A 15,151-nucleotide genomic window follows, 5' to 3' on the forward strand; every position below is an offset into this window, starting at 1 on the left:
TTTTTTTCGAGACAGAGTCTTGCTCTGTCGCTTAGGCTGGAGTGCAATGGCATGATCTCGGCTCACTGCAACCTCTGCTTCCCAGGTTCAAGTGATTCTTCAGCCTCAGCCTCCCGAGTAGCTGGGATTACAGGCGCCCGCCACCATGCCTGGCTAATTCTTGTATTTTTAGTAGAGACGGGGTTTCACCATGTTAGCCAGGCTGGTCTTGAACTCCTGATCAGCCCACCTCGGCCTCACAAAGTGCTGGGATTACAGGCAAGAGCCACTGCGCCCGGCTTTTTTTTTTTTCACTTTTTAAAAGAGACAAGTTCCCCCTGTGTTGTTCAAGCTGGAATGCAGTGACTATTCACAGGTGTAATACCACTACTGATCAGCATTCGTTCTTGCTCCTTTTCCAGTGGGCAACCTGGTGGTCCCCAGTTCCAGTGAGATCACCAAATTGATGCCAAACTTAGTGCAGACACCTGACCGACTGGCAGAGCACACTACACCCCAGAACTTCTGGGCTCAAGCGATCCTGCTGCCTCAGTCTCCCGAGTAGCTGGGACAACAGGCACGCACCACTAGAACTGGCAGTGGTTGTATGTGAAAGGCAGAATAATAGGTGATTTAAGGATCATTTTAGCATATCTGCATATTATAATTTTCTATAATGAATATAAATTATCTGTGCAAAAAATACATTAAAACAAATGACAAAGAGCCAAATATTGGTCTACTGAATAAGCCATTTCCATTTGAAGATTTAGTGCAATGAGCAATTTTTTCATAAAATGGTTTGTACTTAGGAAAAGAAGGAACAAAGGAGTAAACCCTACTAAAGAGTCTTCATGCTAGTTCAGCTCATGACACAAAGAATAGTTGAAAAATTAAACACGCCATTGAGTTAGTATTCAAAAATATCACATCTTTACATTTCTGAGTATTAAATGAAAGTAATGTTGGTTAAAGCAAAGGCACCTAATAAATGTTTGATTATCAAACTGAATGACTCTGCCAAATAAAATGACAAGTGTATTTGCATATAACTATTTTATAACAAGGGTAAATGATTTCACAGATCCTTTTAATGAACAGTATTTCATTCTTAACAGTTCTTTAACTGTCAGCAAAAGATTGCTCTCAAAATACTTTAAGGCACTGAAATAGATGCACACATATTATCAACATGCTGAAATGTCATGAAAAATTATACTGAGAGAAGTATATAAAATAAGATTATTTTTTAAACGGAAAAAAATGCATAGTAATTAACCAATAAACCAGAATCTGTAACATTAGATATGTATTTCTTTTTTCTTTTTTTTTGCGACGAGTCTCGCTCTGTTGCCCAGGCTGGAGTGCAGTGGCGCGATCTCGGCTCACTGCACCCTCTGCCTCCGGCGCTCAAGTGATTCTCCTGCCTCAGCCTCCTGAGTAGCTGGGACTACAGGCACGCACCACTACGCCCAGCTGATTTTTGTATTTTTAGTAGAGACAGGGTTTCACCATGTTGACCAGGATGGTCTCGATCTCTTGACCTCGTGATCCATCCACTTCGGCCTCCCAAAGGGCTGGGATTGCAGGCATGAGCCACCGTGCCTGGCCTAGATATGTATTTCTGTATATCATCCCTAACTATTTTTTTCAAGAAACTGAAGACAGTTTTGAAACAATTGCTTAGGTCAAATTGTATTCCACATCTAAGATGATTATTTTCAAGTTTTCCTTCCCTTAGCAAATTCAGTTTGTTTTCCAAAGTCAATCTCTTTTGATAATTCTACATATTTAACTAACAACTTTACAACTTTTAAATTGTCAGGTAAAAAGCTTTACTGGATGATTCTCATTGTAGAGAACCTTTGAGAATATTATTCACATTAATGAACGTTTCACAGTTAGAATAATGAAGGTTATTGCTGACAACAGGTCTTTCTCCATAGGACCCTTACTGGGATGTATTCTACAGGTACATACAATAGAACCTCCTGTGTATCTTCTGGTTAAATAATTATAAACCGGAAAATCTACCAAAGAGGCTTTTCTATTGGTACACAAGAAACATTCTCAATGAGAGACCCCTACATGGAGAATCATATGTTGACCATAATTATGCAAATAAAAATGCTACATGATAGGCCTATATGAAACATTTTCTTAGATTCCTGAACATGTATTAACAATCATCGTGTTATTTTCTATATCAGAAAGATAAGTTCATTGATTTTTACCATTGCCTCATTTTTTAATTTTTAATTTTTGGTAAGAATATTATTTTTGTTTCACTACAGAGAGGCTCTAACATTGCTGTGTAAACATTACCAACAATAAATATTTATTTTCTATTATGTACCTATTCATTTCTAAGAGTAACGGACAAAAGGAAAAGGCTCTCCTTTGTCCTCCCCTCTTTTCCTAATAAAAAGACAGCCTTCTGCCCTAAGGCAGGCTGGGAGCTAGGAAAAGCAGCATTCTCACAATAGACTGCAATCAGAAGATAGATTTTATGTCAGGTCATTTAGTTACATAGATATTTCCCTGTTGCTATTCCTGAGTCCTTAGTAAAAACCTTAATTAAATGTTCCAGCCTTGTCTTGGCTGTGCTACAGGAGGTAAAGCACAAGTTTATGTCACGATTGGTTCAGCGACAAAAGGTAACAGACTCTTTCCAAGAGCAAACTGGGTGACAAGGATAAACTTAGTGGTCTAGCAGATCTGTTTCAGTGGAGTCTTCCACTGTCCCTGGTGAAAGCAGGCAGGTTTTATTTTCTCAGGGTAAAAGCTTAGAACAGAATTTCCTGAAGAAAGGTACTTCTACCTCATACTTAAGAATCACGTAAGATTAAAAATGCAGAGATCTGAGACCCATCACAGACACAATGAATCAGAATCCTTGTGGTAGGTGGCAGGAATAGCATTTTTGAAAAGCTGCCCCAAATGATTCTGAAACTAAGGCTTGAGAATCATTGTGAACCATCACTTTATATAGATTGGTTCTCAAAGTGTGCCTGAGGGATCCCTGGAGGTTCCCGAGACCCATTCAGGGCACTGTGAAGTCAAAATGTTTTTCATAATCATACTAAGGCGTTATTTGCTCCTTTTCACTCTTTCACAAGTGTACAGTGGTTTTTTCCAGAGTCTACATGATATGTGACTGCATAACAGACTGAATGTAGAAGACATGAGAACCCATCTATCTTCTTTATGACAGAAAGTAATTCCCCAAAAAAAGCCGGCCGCTTTTCCCACTAAATTGTTTCATGTTTTATAAGTTATTATTGGCTGGGCACAATGGCTCATGCCTATAATCCTAGCATTTTGGGAGGCTGAGGCGGGTGGATCACCTGAGGTTAGGAGTTAAGAGGCCAGCCAGGCCAAATGGCGAAACCCCATCTCTACTAAAAATACAAAAATTAGCCAGGCGTGGTAGTGGGTGCCTATAATCCCAGCTACTCGGGAGGCAGAAGAATTGCTTGAACCTGGGGGGCGCAAGTTGCAGTGAGCCGAGATTGCGCCATGGCACTCCAGCCTGGGTGAAAGGGCAAAACTCTATCTCAAAAAAAAAAAAAAAAAATTATTATGGCAGGGTTTTACTCTATTGCCTAAGCTAGAGTGCAGTGGCACAATCTCAGCTCACTACAACCCCTGCCTCCTGAGTTCAAGCAATTCTCCTCCCTCAGCCTCCCTAGTAGCTAAGATTACAGGCGCATGCCACCACGCCCAGCTAATTTTTTTATTTTTAGTACAGATATGGTTTTACCACATTGACCAGGCTGGTCTCGAACTCCTGACGTCAGGTGATCTGCCTGCTTTAGTCTCCCAAAGTGCTGGGATTACAGGTGTGAGCCACCACATCGGACTAATTTTTGTAATTTTTATAGATGGGGTTTTGCCTTATTGCCCAGGCTGGTCTCAAACTCCTGGGCTCAAGTGATCCACCTGTCTTGGCCTCCCAAAGTGCTGGGATTACAGGTGTGAGCCACCACGTCCAGCCAGAAGTTATTATTTTTAAATGAATTTTTTTTTTTTTTTTTTTTTTTTTTTGAGACAGAGTCTCGCTCTGTTGCCAGGCTGGAGTGCAGTGGTGCAATCTCGGCTCACTGAAACCTCTGCCTCCTGGGTTCAAGTGATTCTCCTGCCTCAGCCTCCCATGTAGTTGGGATTACAGGCACACGCCACCACACCCAGCTATTTTTTTTTGTATTTTTAGTAGAGATGCGGTTTCATCACGTTGGACAGGATGGTTTCGATCACCTGATCTTGTGATCCACTCGCCTCAACCTCCCAAAGTGCTGGGATTACAGGCGTGAGCCACTGTGCCCAGCCCATAAATAACTATTTTAAGCATTTAATATTTAATATGGTAATATATACAGCTCACATAAACAAATGGTCTTGAGATAAAAATGTTTGAGAATTGCTGCTTCATGGCATGCATCTCGCACCCTATGAACATTACTGCTGCTATGGACCACTTAGTTCCTTGGCACACTCAATGCATACTTCATTTTGAATCTGATTCAACAGATCATTTGCAAAAAAAAATGTTAAACTTATTTTCAGGTATGGGGATTTAATCTGACAGTGAAAAATTGAGGTCTAACTGGATTTAGTTAAAAGTCTAAGATATAAAGCATGTTTTTCTTCGTGATATCAAAATGAAATAATCTTTAAATGTATTCACAAGTTGACTGTGATGTATGAAACAGAAAACCAGCTGGGCACAGTGGCTCACACCTGTAATCCCAGCACTTTGGGAGGCCTAGGCGGGAAGATCACCTGAGGTCAGGAGTTCGAGACCAGCCTGACCAACATGGTGAAACCCTGTGTCTACTAAAAATACAAAATTAGCCAAGCATGGTGGCGTATGCCTGTAATCCCAGCTACTTGGGAGGCTGAGGGAGGACAATCGCTTAAACCCAGGAGGCGGAGGTTGTGGTGAGCCGAGATTGCACCACTGCACTCCAGCCTGGGCAATAAGAGCGAAACTCCGTCTCAAACAAACAAACAAACAAACAAAGAAACAGAAAACCATATTTTATGTGATTCATTTAAAAAATATTAGTAATGTGACACATATAGGCATTAGATTCTGAGTGGTGGCAAATGAATGGCTAATCCCAAATGTTAGCCAAAAACAAATCTGTAATTTTTGAAAGAAAATAAAATGGAAAGGGAATAGGTTTTCTAGAAAGAATTTTCTTTTATTACATTTTTAGAAAGTGTAGAAATGTGAGTAGGCAGATTAACCTTGACACTATACTAAGCTACACAATTTTATTTTTATTTTTTAAATTAAAAAAATATATAGACAGGGGTCTCACTCTGGTGACCATTCTGATTTTAAACTCCTGGCTTCAAGTGATCCTCCCAACTCAGTCTCCCAAAGTGTTGGGATTACATGCATGAGCCATTGCGCCCGGCCACAATTTTATTTTATTTTATTTTATTTTATTTATTTTTGAGAGGGGGTCTTGCTCTGTCGCCAGGCTGGAGTGCAGTTGCTCAATCTCAGCTCACTGCAACCTACCCCTCCTGAGTTCAAGCGATTCTCCTGCCTCAGCCTCCCGAGTAGCTGGGACTACAGATGTGCACCACTACGCCCAGGTAATTTTTGTATTTTTAGTAGAGATGGGGTTTCACCATGTTGGCCAGGATGGTCTCAATCTCTTGACCTTGTGATCTGCCTGTCTTGGCCTCCCAAAGTGCTGGGATTACAGGTGTGAGCCACCGCGCCCAGTCGTATTTAGCTCTTTAAAAACTCTGAGGCAGCTAACATTTAAATAAATCCCTGCTGTCCAGGAATGATGTTTGAACGAATATTGTGAACACATTCGCTAATTTATACCATATTAAGACTCTAAATAATACAGCTACTTAATATATATTGATAACTGGTATTTGAAAATAAGTCTATTTTTCTGAGTAGCCTTTTGGAGAAAGTGCACTGAATATAGTTTCCAGTCGTATGCTACTTTCTTAACTTGTACTTATCTAAACATCTTCTCATTAGGAGAGAGTTCAACAGTACTCAAACCAAAAGTCTAGTGAGTCTGACTTCTCCAGTCCCCAATTTTGGTTTGCATGTCCACTTACAACCATCATTTCTTTGCAAAGTTTCCACTTAGTCTATCAAAAATCAGTGCTCTGAAAGTTCTCTAAAAGGTGCAGCAGTTTTTTGGAGTCTCTGAATGATGACGGCATTCTGTAAATCTGCTTCTTCCAGTGTGAGTGTCTCATCTAGCAACCTGAGGACAGGAAGAGCTGTTGCCAGGGAAAACGGAGGACTTCTTTGAGATCCTTGGTATTTTTCAATGAAGTCTTTGATATGGCTTACTCTGTAAAACAGCAAAAACTATTAATATAATTTTATGAAAATTTGAATTAGCTAATTTATAGTAATAACAACTGGTAAAAGTATCTGGATATGTTATTATTGTTATTTTTAGAGATAGTGTCTTGCTTTGTCATCCAGGATGGAATGCAGTGGTGCCATCATAACTCCTGGGCTCAACTGATCCTCCTGCCTCAGCCTCCCAAAGTGCTGAGATTATAGGCATGAGCCACAACACCCAGACTCTGGATATGTTAATACAGAGAATAACTGAATTGTGATATAACTGATTATTTGGACTATCTTTTAAAGTCTGACTCCCAGAAATTTGATGACAATAAGGAATTACTACTGTTAATTATCTTAGGTAAGACAAAGGAATTATGGCTATGTTTTAGAGAGGCTGTCACAATTGTAACATGATGGTCATGTAGCCATGGATTATAGAACGCATCCTCATTTCACAGATGCTAAAATGTGAAAAAATATGCAACTTACAATTAATGAAATACGCATATTACGTAAGAAATAATTCTCTCATTCAATCAATTCACTAAAATTCACTACGTGCCACTTTACTAAACCTGAAAGGGCTACCAAAAAAGTCTAAGACCCAGTCCTGTGTATTCATTTGGGTACCAAAAATTGGATAACCAAAGGTTAAAGCTTATGTCAAAGAACATAAACATAAAAAGCAAGAAAACAAAGGTTAAAAGAACTAGGGAAAGATTTCTGGAGGTGGAAGGATTGGAGTGTGGACTTAAAAGACAGGTCCAGCTGCTCAGGAGGCTGAGGTGGGAGACGAACATTGAGCCTGGGAGACGAAGGTGCAGTGAGCTGAGATCATGTCACCTTTCATCTAGCTGGGCGTGTTGGCACACACCTGTAGTCCCAGCTACTCAGGAGGCTGAGGCAGGAGAATCGCTTGAACCTGGGAGGCAGAGACTGCAGTGAGCTGAGATCTCTCCACTGCACTCCAGCCTGGGGACAGAGTGAGACTCCATCTCATAAAACAAAACAAAACAAAAACACCAAAAATTAGCCAGGCGTGGTGGCGGGTGCCTATAATCCCAACTACTTGGGAGGCTGAGGCACGAGAATCCCTTGAACCCAGAGCCGAGATCATGCCACTACACTCCAGCCTAGGCAACAGAGAGAGACTGTCTCAAAGAAAACAAACAAATAAAACAAAATAAAACAAAAACAAAGGAGGCCGGGCGCTGTGGCTCATGCCTGTAATCCTAGCACTTTGGGAGGTCAAGGTGGGCGGATCACCTGAGGTCAGCAGTTCCAGATCAGACTGGCAAACATGGCCAAACCCTTTCTCTACTAAAAATATAAAAAAATTAGCCAGGTGTGGTGGTAGGTGCCTGTGATCCCAGCTACTTGGGAGCCTGGGGCAGGGAGAATGGTGTGAACCTGGGAGGCGGAGCTTGTAGTGAGCCAAGATGGCACCACTGCACTCCAGCCTGGGCGACAGAGCGAGACTCTGTCTCAAAAAAAAAACAAACCATATATATATATAAATACACACATACATATATGTATGTATGTATGTGTGTGTGTGTGCGTGTGTGTATAAAATAAAATATAAAATTGCATGCATTTCTTTTGTTAATCTGTCTTTTGTTAAAGGGGTCTCAGCCATGAATCTAGGCAATGGTTGAAGAAAATCTTTTCTCCCCAACAAGGTCAATTAATCAGAAAAACACAATTTCATCTCTGCTGGACCTAATTATATAACTTTAAAATATATAAAGCAAACGTTAACAGAAGTACATAAGAAATAGACAAATCCATACATAATCAAAGTTGGAGATTTTAGCACAATTCTCTTGGTAACTAATAAAATAAGCAGAAAAAACGGAAGAAAAACACAATTTTTTAAATGATTGAGTCCGAAAGCCACCAAGCCATCAGTAGGACAGAACACGGAAGACATGTGTTTCAGAAATGCTGGGGGTTGTGGTGGCCATATAAGAGCTGTCTAGTGCAGGGTGTCAGAGTCCAAGTAGGGTGAGGAAAATATCCAAGCTGGCGGGTAGGAGAAGAAGGGTCATGGCTTAGTAGCTTTTAAGAACAGTTTTGCTTTTTTCAACTTGACATGAATGGAATCATAGTGTATGTGTTCTATAGCTTTTTAATCTCCACATTATGTTTTTGGGACTCATTCATGTTGATGGGTGCAGCCATAGCAAATACTTTTTTTCCTTCTGAGATGGAGTCTTGCTCTATCACCCAGACTGGAGTGCAGTGGTGTAATCTCAGCTCACTGCAACCTCCACCTCCTGGGTTCAAGCCATTTTCCTGCTTCAGCCTCCCAAGTAGCTGGGATTACAGGAGCGGGCCACCACACTCAGCTAATTTTTGTATTTTTTGTAGAGACGGGGTTTCACCATGTTGGCCAGGCTGGTCTTGAACTCCTGACCTCAAGTGATCTGCCCACCTCGGCCTCCCAAAGTGCTGGGATTTCAGGCCTGAACCACCGCGCCCAGCTGCAAATATTTTTTGATTACTGTCTTCCATTACATGAAAATAATTATTCAGTCTATCTTTATTGGTAACAGTGCAAGTTTACATGGCTCTATCAGTCAGCCATTGCCCAGTAAAAATCAAAACAGAGCAGGTTGTCCCAAGCAGAGTAAAAAAGCATTCATATGGAAGAGCAGTTGACTGCAGTGTGTCAGATCCAGACAGTGGTGAGGAGAGCATCTGAGGAGAGGCAGCCCAGAGTGTCAGTCTACCAAGGGGAGGAGGTCATTGGCATGGAGTCCTGAAGTCATGCAGTGTGAGAAGGCATTCCAATGAAGGGGGGCCCTGGGGTGATGATGTGTCAGAGAGTCTAGTAGGAAGAGGAGGGAACCCATATTGGAATTCAACAAGGAGAGTCAAAGCCCAAGCAGGGTGACGAGGGCTTACATGTGGGGTAGGAGGCAGCAGTGGAAAAAGGACATTGGCCACATATAGGAAAACTGATTACATACATAAATATGTTAACTATAACTGGAGCCAGGCCTTGCACTGTAGAAGTTAGTTACAAATATGGAAAGGAGAAAATTAGAACAAACCTTATGGTTTTTTTTTTTTGAGACAAGGTCTGGTTCTGTTGCCTAGGCTGGAGTACAGTAGTGCAATCACAGCTCCCAAAGTGCTTGACCTCCCCAGGGCACAGGTGATCCTCCTACTTCAGTCTCCTGAGTACCTGAGACCGCAGGTGAGTGCCACCACATCTGGCTACTTTTTGTGTTTTTTGTAGAGATAGAGTTTCACTATGTCGCCAAGACTGGTTTTGAACTCCTAGGCGCAAGTGGTCTGTCTGCCTAGGCCTCCCAAAGTGCTGGGATTACAGGTATAAGCCACCATGCCTGGCCCTACCAGACTAAAATTGGAGGTATCTACGTGGACTCATGGTTTTTGATATATAAAAATACAGAAATAAGGCCGGGTGTGGTGGCTCATGCCTGTAATCCTAGCACTTTGGGAGGCCGAGGCAGGTGGATTGCTTGAGTCCAGGAGTTCGAGACTAGCCTGGGCAAGAGGGTGAAACCCCATCACTACTAAAAGTACAAAAACTAAGGAGGATCACCTGAGTCTGGGGAGGTGGAGGCTGCAGTGATCTCTAATTATATCACTGCACTCCAACCTGGGTGACAGAGTGAGACCCTGTCTCAAAAAAAAAAACCAGGAATAAATACAGATACAAACATAAGTGCATATATATACATATATATACACACACACATACACGTATGTGTATGTATAGGTTTTTTTGTGTGTGTCTTTGTTGATTTTGCTATCAGGGTAATGCTGGCCTCACAGAATGAGTTTGGAAGTATCCCCTCTTCAATTTTTGAAATAGTTTTCTTTTTTGCGTGTGTGTGTGTGTGTGTGTGTGTGCACGCGCTCACACACACACACACACACACACAATTCTTTCCACACCGAGGGCCTGGAAGCAGTGGTATCCCAATAAGTGTATCTAGTACTACCCAGATCCTAGATTGTCAATATCACTGTCCACTAAAAAGAACAAGGGATTCCTGGAAAAGCATAGAATGAACTTGAAAAAAAATTTTGTGCTGAAAACAAGGAAATGTTCAAGAATTATGGGAGCATTTCAAAATAACACAGGAACCAGTTTAAAGGAGGTCTCACAAACTACCTGAGACAATGTGCATATCAAAATAAATAATGATGGTAAGAGTTCATAAACTGTTGAATAAAATAGGAAACTATGAGTAGATATAGATATAAATCAATCAATCAATCAATCGATCTGAGGTCTTGTGAGGAACATAAGTATCCTATTTCAAAGTCCTTCCCCACAAAATACAGATTAATTACAAAGGGAAAATGAATAACTTTACAGTAAAGAACTCTGGTAGAGACTACTTTAATCAAGTGTCAAATTTAACATCATCATAATGGGACAAATGTAAATGATGCCACCTGTTGGAATACAATGAGACGTACAAAGCATTAGTTCTGTCACACCCTGCCAAAATTAGTGACCTAAATATAAGGAAGCATCAAACAAGATAAATTGGCTTGTAATACTTTAAAAAGTCAAGGTTGGCCGGGCGCGGTGGCTCAAGCCTGTAATCCCAGCACTTTGGGAGGCCGAGACGGGTGGATCACGAGGTCAGGAGATCGAGACCATCCTGGCTAATACGGTGAAACCCCGTCTCTACTAAAAAATACAAAAAACTAGCCAGGCGTGGTGGCGGAGGCCTGTGGTCCCAGCTACTTGTGAGGCTGAGGCAGCAGAATGGTGTGAACTCGGGAGGCAGAGCTTGCAGTGAGCTGAGATCTGGCCACTGCACTCCAGCCTGGGCGACAGAGCGAGACTCCATCTCAAAAAAAAAAAAAAAAGTCAAGGTTATAAAAATCAAAGGAAGACAAGGAACTATTTCAAGCTGACATATCACAACTAAGTGCAATGTGTAATTCTGAATGGCCTTTTGCTATAAAGGAAGTTATTAGATAAAATGGAAGATCTTGAATTAGGGTCTATTAGTCGACACAAGCATATTAAGGTTAAGTTTCCTGATTTAAATGGCTGTATTGTGGTTATGTGGGAGAAGGTCCTTGTTTATAGATAATCTATACCTAAGTATTTCAAGTGATGGGTCATCAGACTGGCACTAATTCTTGAATGCTTAGGGAGAAAAGTTGCTTTATTTTTTTGAGATGGAGCCTAACCTCTGCCTCCCAGGTTCAAGTGATTCTCCTGCCTTAGCCTTCTGAATAGCTGGGATTACAGACATGTGCCACCACAGCTGGCTAATTTTTGTCTTTTTAGTAGAGAAGGGGTTTTGCCATTTTGGTCAGGCTGGTCTCAAACTCCTGACCTTGTGATCTGCCTGCCTTGGCCTCCTAAAATGCTGGGATTACAGGCAGGAGTCACTGAGCCCAGTCAAGAAAAGTTCTTTATATTGTTCTTGAACCTTTTCTGTGATTTTTTATTTATTATTTTTTTTTTTTTGAGATGGCTCGCTCTGTCACCCAGGCTGGAGTGCAATGGCGTGATCTTGGCTCACTGCAAGCTCCGCCTCCCAGGTTCATGCCATTCTCCTGTCTCAGCCTCCCGAGTAGCTGGGACTACAGGCGGCCGCTACCACGCCTGGCTAATTTTTTGTACTTTCAGTAGAGACAGGGTTTCACTGTGCTAGCCAGGATGGTCTCGATCTCCTAACCCCGTGATCCGCCCATCTCAGCCTCCCAAAGTGCTGGGATTATAGGCGTGACCACCTTTTCTGTAAGTTTTTGCTGGTTTGAAATTTGGAGTAATTATTTGAAAATAAGAAAAACAATTTAGTATATTTTAGGAATACGTATATACTAGGTAAAGCTATAAATAAAAGCAGCAAATTATCAACACAAATTTAGGACAGTGGTTATTTCTCTCTTCCCCAGAAGAAAAGAGACATGATCACAGAAAGACACATAAGGTATACTGATAAGAATCTATGTTCTGAGGTAGGTGGTACATATGTATTTTATTCTTATTCTTTTAAGTTTCTCTGTATATTTGTTATTTATCTGTGCTACATTTCCTGAAAAATAAATAATTTTTACAAAAGGAAAAACGACATATGCTATATATGGTATGTTTCTATTTTTAATTAAAACAAAACAAACTTTTTTTTTTCTTCCTTTTGAGACAGGGTCTTGCTCTGTCACCCAGGCTGGAGTACAGTGGTGAGATCATGACTCATTGCAGCCTCAACCTCCTGGGCTCAGGTGATTCTGCCATCTCAGCCTCCTGAATAGTCCCTAGCCTCCCAAATTGCTGGGACTACAAGCAGGAGCCACGACACCCAGCCAAAAAAAGCTTTTAAGAAGGCTGGGCATGGTGGCTCATGCTTGTAATCCCAGCACTTTGGGAGGCTGAGGTGGGCGGATCACCTGAGGTCAGGAGTTTGAGACCAGCTTGGGCAACATGGTGAAACCCTATCTCTACTAAAAATACAAAAATTAGCCAGGCATGGTGGCACATGCCTGTAATCCCAGCTACTCAGGAGGCTGAGGCAGGATAATCACTTGAACTCGGGGGATGGAGGTTGCAGTGAGCCGAGATCGTGCCACTGCACTCCAGCCTGGAGAACACTCTGTCTCAAAAAAAAAAAAAAAAAAAGCTTTTAAGAAGAAATAAAAGACTGCATCAAACTGATGATAATGATTATCTCTGAGCAGTGGAATTCATATGAACTTCAATTTCTTTTAATGCTTTTCTGTATTTTCATTCTTTCACTACAATTAACAGAAGGGTATGCATATAATGCTAATGACTAATTTAAAACATTAAAAATAATTCTTTTATAATTATGTGTCTAGTTAAACAGAAAAATGAATCAAATGATGAGAATCAAAATCCCAAAACAGACTGAAAATACTTCATTGTTATTATTATTATTTTTTGAGATAGGTTCTCACTGTCACCCAGACTTGCAGTGTGGTGGTGCAATTCGTCTCACTGCAGTGTCTACCTCTTAGGCTCAAGCGATTCTCCTCCCAAGTAGCTGGGACTGCGGATGTGCACCACCATGTTCAGCTAATTAAAAAAGTTTTTTTTTGTAGAGATGAGGTCTCACTATATTGCGCCACTGCACTCTAGCCTGGGCAACAGAGCGAGACTCTGTCTCAAAAATAAATAAATAAATAGATAGATAGATAGATAGATAGTTGGATAGATAGATAGAATGCTTGGCAGGATGCAATGGCTCATGCCTGTAAGCCCAGGCTAAGGCAGGAGGATGAATTCAGTCCAGGAGTTTGAGACCAATCTGGGCAACAGAGTGAGACCCCCTTTCTACAAAACAGTTTTTAAAATTAGCTGGCAATACATAAATAAAAAAAAATAAAAGTTAGCGGGGCATGGTGGCATGTGGCTGTAGTTCTATAACTCAGGAGGTTGAGGTGGGAGGACTGCTTGAATCCAGGACTTCAAGACTGCAGTGGGCTATGACTGTGCTACTGCACTCTGGCCTGGGCAACAAAGATTCTATCTCTAAAATTAAACTGTTGACCAAACTGAAAAGAAGAAATGAAATTTAAACTTGGTGAAAAAAAATCATATACTGAAATTGAAGACTCACCTATGAGAAATGTTAAATTTCTGAACAATCCTTTTCCCATTGGCTAACCAGATCTGTATATTAGTAATGGGTTCCAAGTTGTTCAGCGGAACAGCAGACAAATTATTTTTATTTTCAACTTCAATATTCTTTGCTTTAGAAACAATTTTTGGTGTGGCACTAAGGAAATCCAGACAACAAAGTTAGACATGTTTTTCCATTCAATAAACCTTTATCATTAAATAATTACTATAAAAATATTACAGCAAGTATAGCTTTTAGGAAGATTTTTCTAAGTTATATCTGTTTCTTCAATAATAACGAAAGATATATTATTTATGTCCACAATATATGATGGTATGATGGTTCTAATAATCTGATGAAACTATACATATCCAAGTAATTTGTAAGCTACATATATTATTACTGGTATTTATTGAGTAGTGCTTTACAGAATGGATAATTTTAAAGAAGGTTCACAGATCTATGGACTTTACCTTTACCTACTGCCCAGGTTAAATTTCTAAAATAAATGATAAATTCTTTATTGAGCTTAGTCCTTAGGTTATAATGAAAAAGAAACTAAATAAAGTACTTCCTGATCATTCTGAAGGGTGCATCCAGATATATTTGTACATGTGGATGAATATGTATGCACCTTACCAATCTTGATAATTAAAAATATGAGAATTTATAAAAATCAAAGAGCTCCCATATCTATCTAATCTCTCTGCATATTCTGTTAGATAGGATGGAAACTGTAAAACTTGAAAATAATTTAAGGCTTTGATACTGACACTGATTTTCATTTTTATTACCTCAAAATTCATACATAGATCATAGAACAAAATGTTGCAGGCAGTGGTAACCATAAAAGAGAATAATAGGCTGGGCGTGGTGGCTCACATCTGTAATCCCAGCACTTTGGGAGGCCGAGGTGGGTGGATCACCTGAGGGTAGGAGTTCAAGACCAGCCTGGCCAACATGGCGAAACCCTGTCTCTACTAAAAATACAAAAATTGGCTGGGCATGGGGGTGTGTGCCTGTAATCCCAGCTACTAGAAGGGCTGAGGCAGAAGGATTGCTTGAACCAGGGAGGCAGAAGTTGCAGTGAGCCAAGATCATGCTGCTACACTCCAGCCTGGGCAACAGAGTGAGACTCTGTCTCAAAAAAAAAGAAAAGAAAAAAAAAAAGAACAATAATATTCAAAAGCTAGCACATGTACTCTATAGTAGTGAGTGAAAGAGAGAGAAAAGA

General features: G+C 40.6%; 2 protein-coding genes across 6 annotated transcripts in view; both read right to left on the bottom strand.

Moving 5' to 3' along the window:
* FKBP1B (FKBP prolyl isomerase 1B) overlaps positions 1 to 15,151 on the bottom strand; it is a 132,074-nt gene that overhangs the window by 63,544 nt on the left and 53,379 nt on the right. The gene's annotated exons all lie outside the window — the stretch shown is intronic.
* The window catches only part of UBXN2A (UBX domain protein 2A), a 71,596-nt gene continuing 57,465 nt past the window's right edge, over positions 1,021 to 15,151 (bottom strand). For all 5 annotated transcript variants that reach the window (XM_050753676.1, XM_050753675.1, XM_050753677.1 and 2 more), the window contains exons 6-7: positions 13,915 to 14,073; positions 1,021 to 6,320 (exon numbers count right to left, since the gene is read on the bottom strand). In XM_050753676.1, the coding sequence (XP_050609633.1) occupies positions 6,122 to 6,320; positions 13,915 to 14,073 (358 nt within the window). In that variant the 3' untranslated portion in view covers positions 1,021 to 6,121. The remainder of the gene's footprint in view (positions 6,321 to 13,914; positions 14,074 to 15,151) is intronic.

Source organism: Macaca thibetana, chromosome 13, assembly GCF_024542745.1.
Source record: "Macaca thibetana thibetana isolate TM-01 chromosome 13, ASM2454274v1, whole genome shotgun sequence".
Classification (NCBI taxonomy): domain Eukaryota; kingdom Metazoa; phylum Chordata; class Mammalia; order Primates; family Cercopithecidae; genus Macaca; species Macaca thibetana.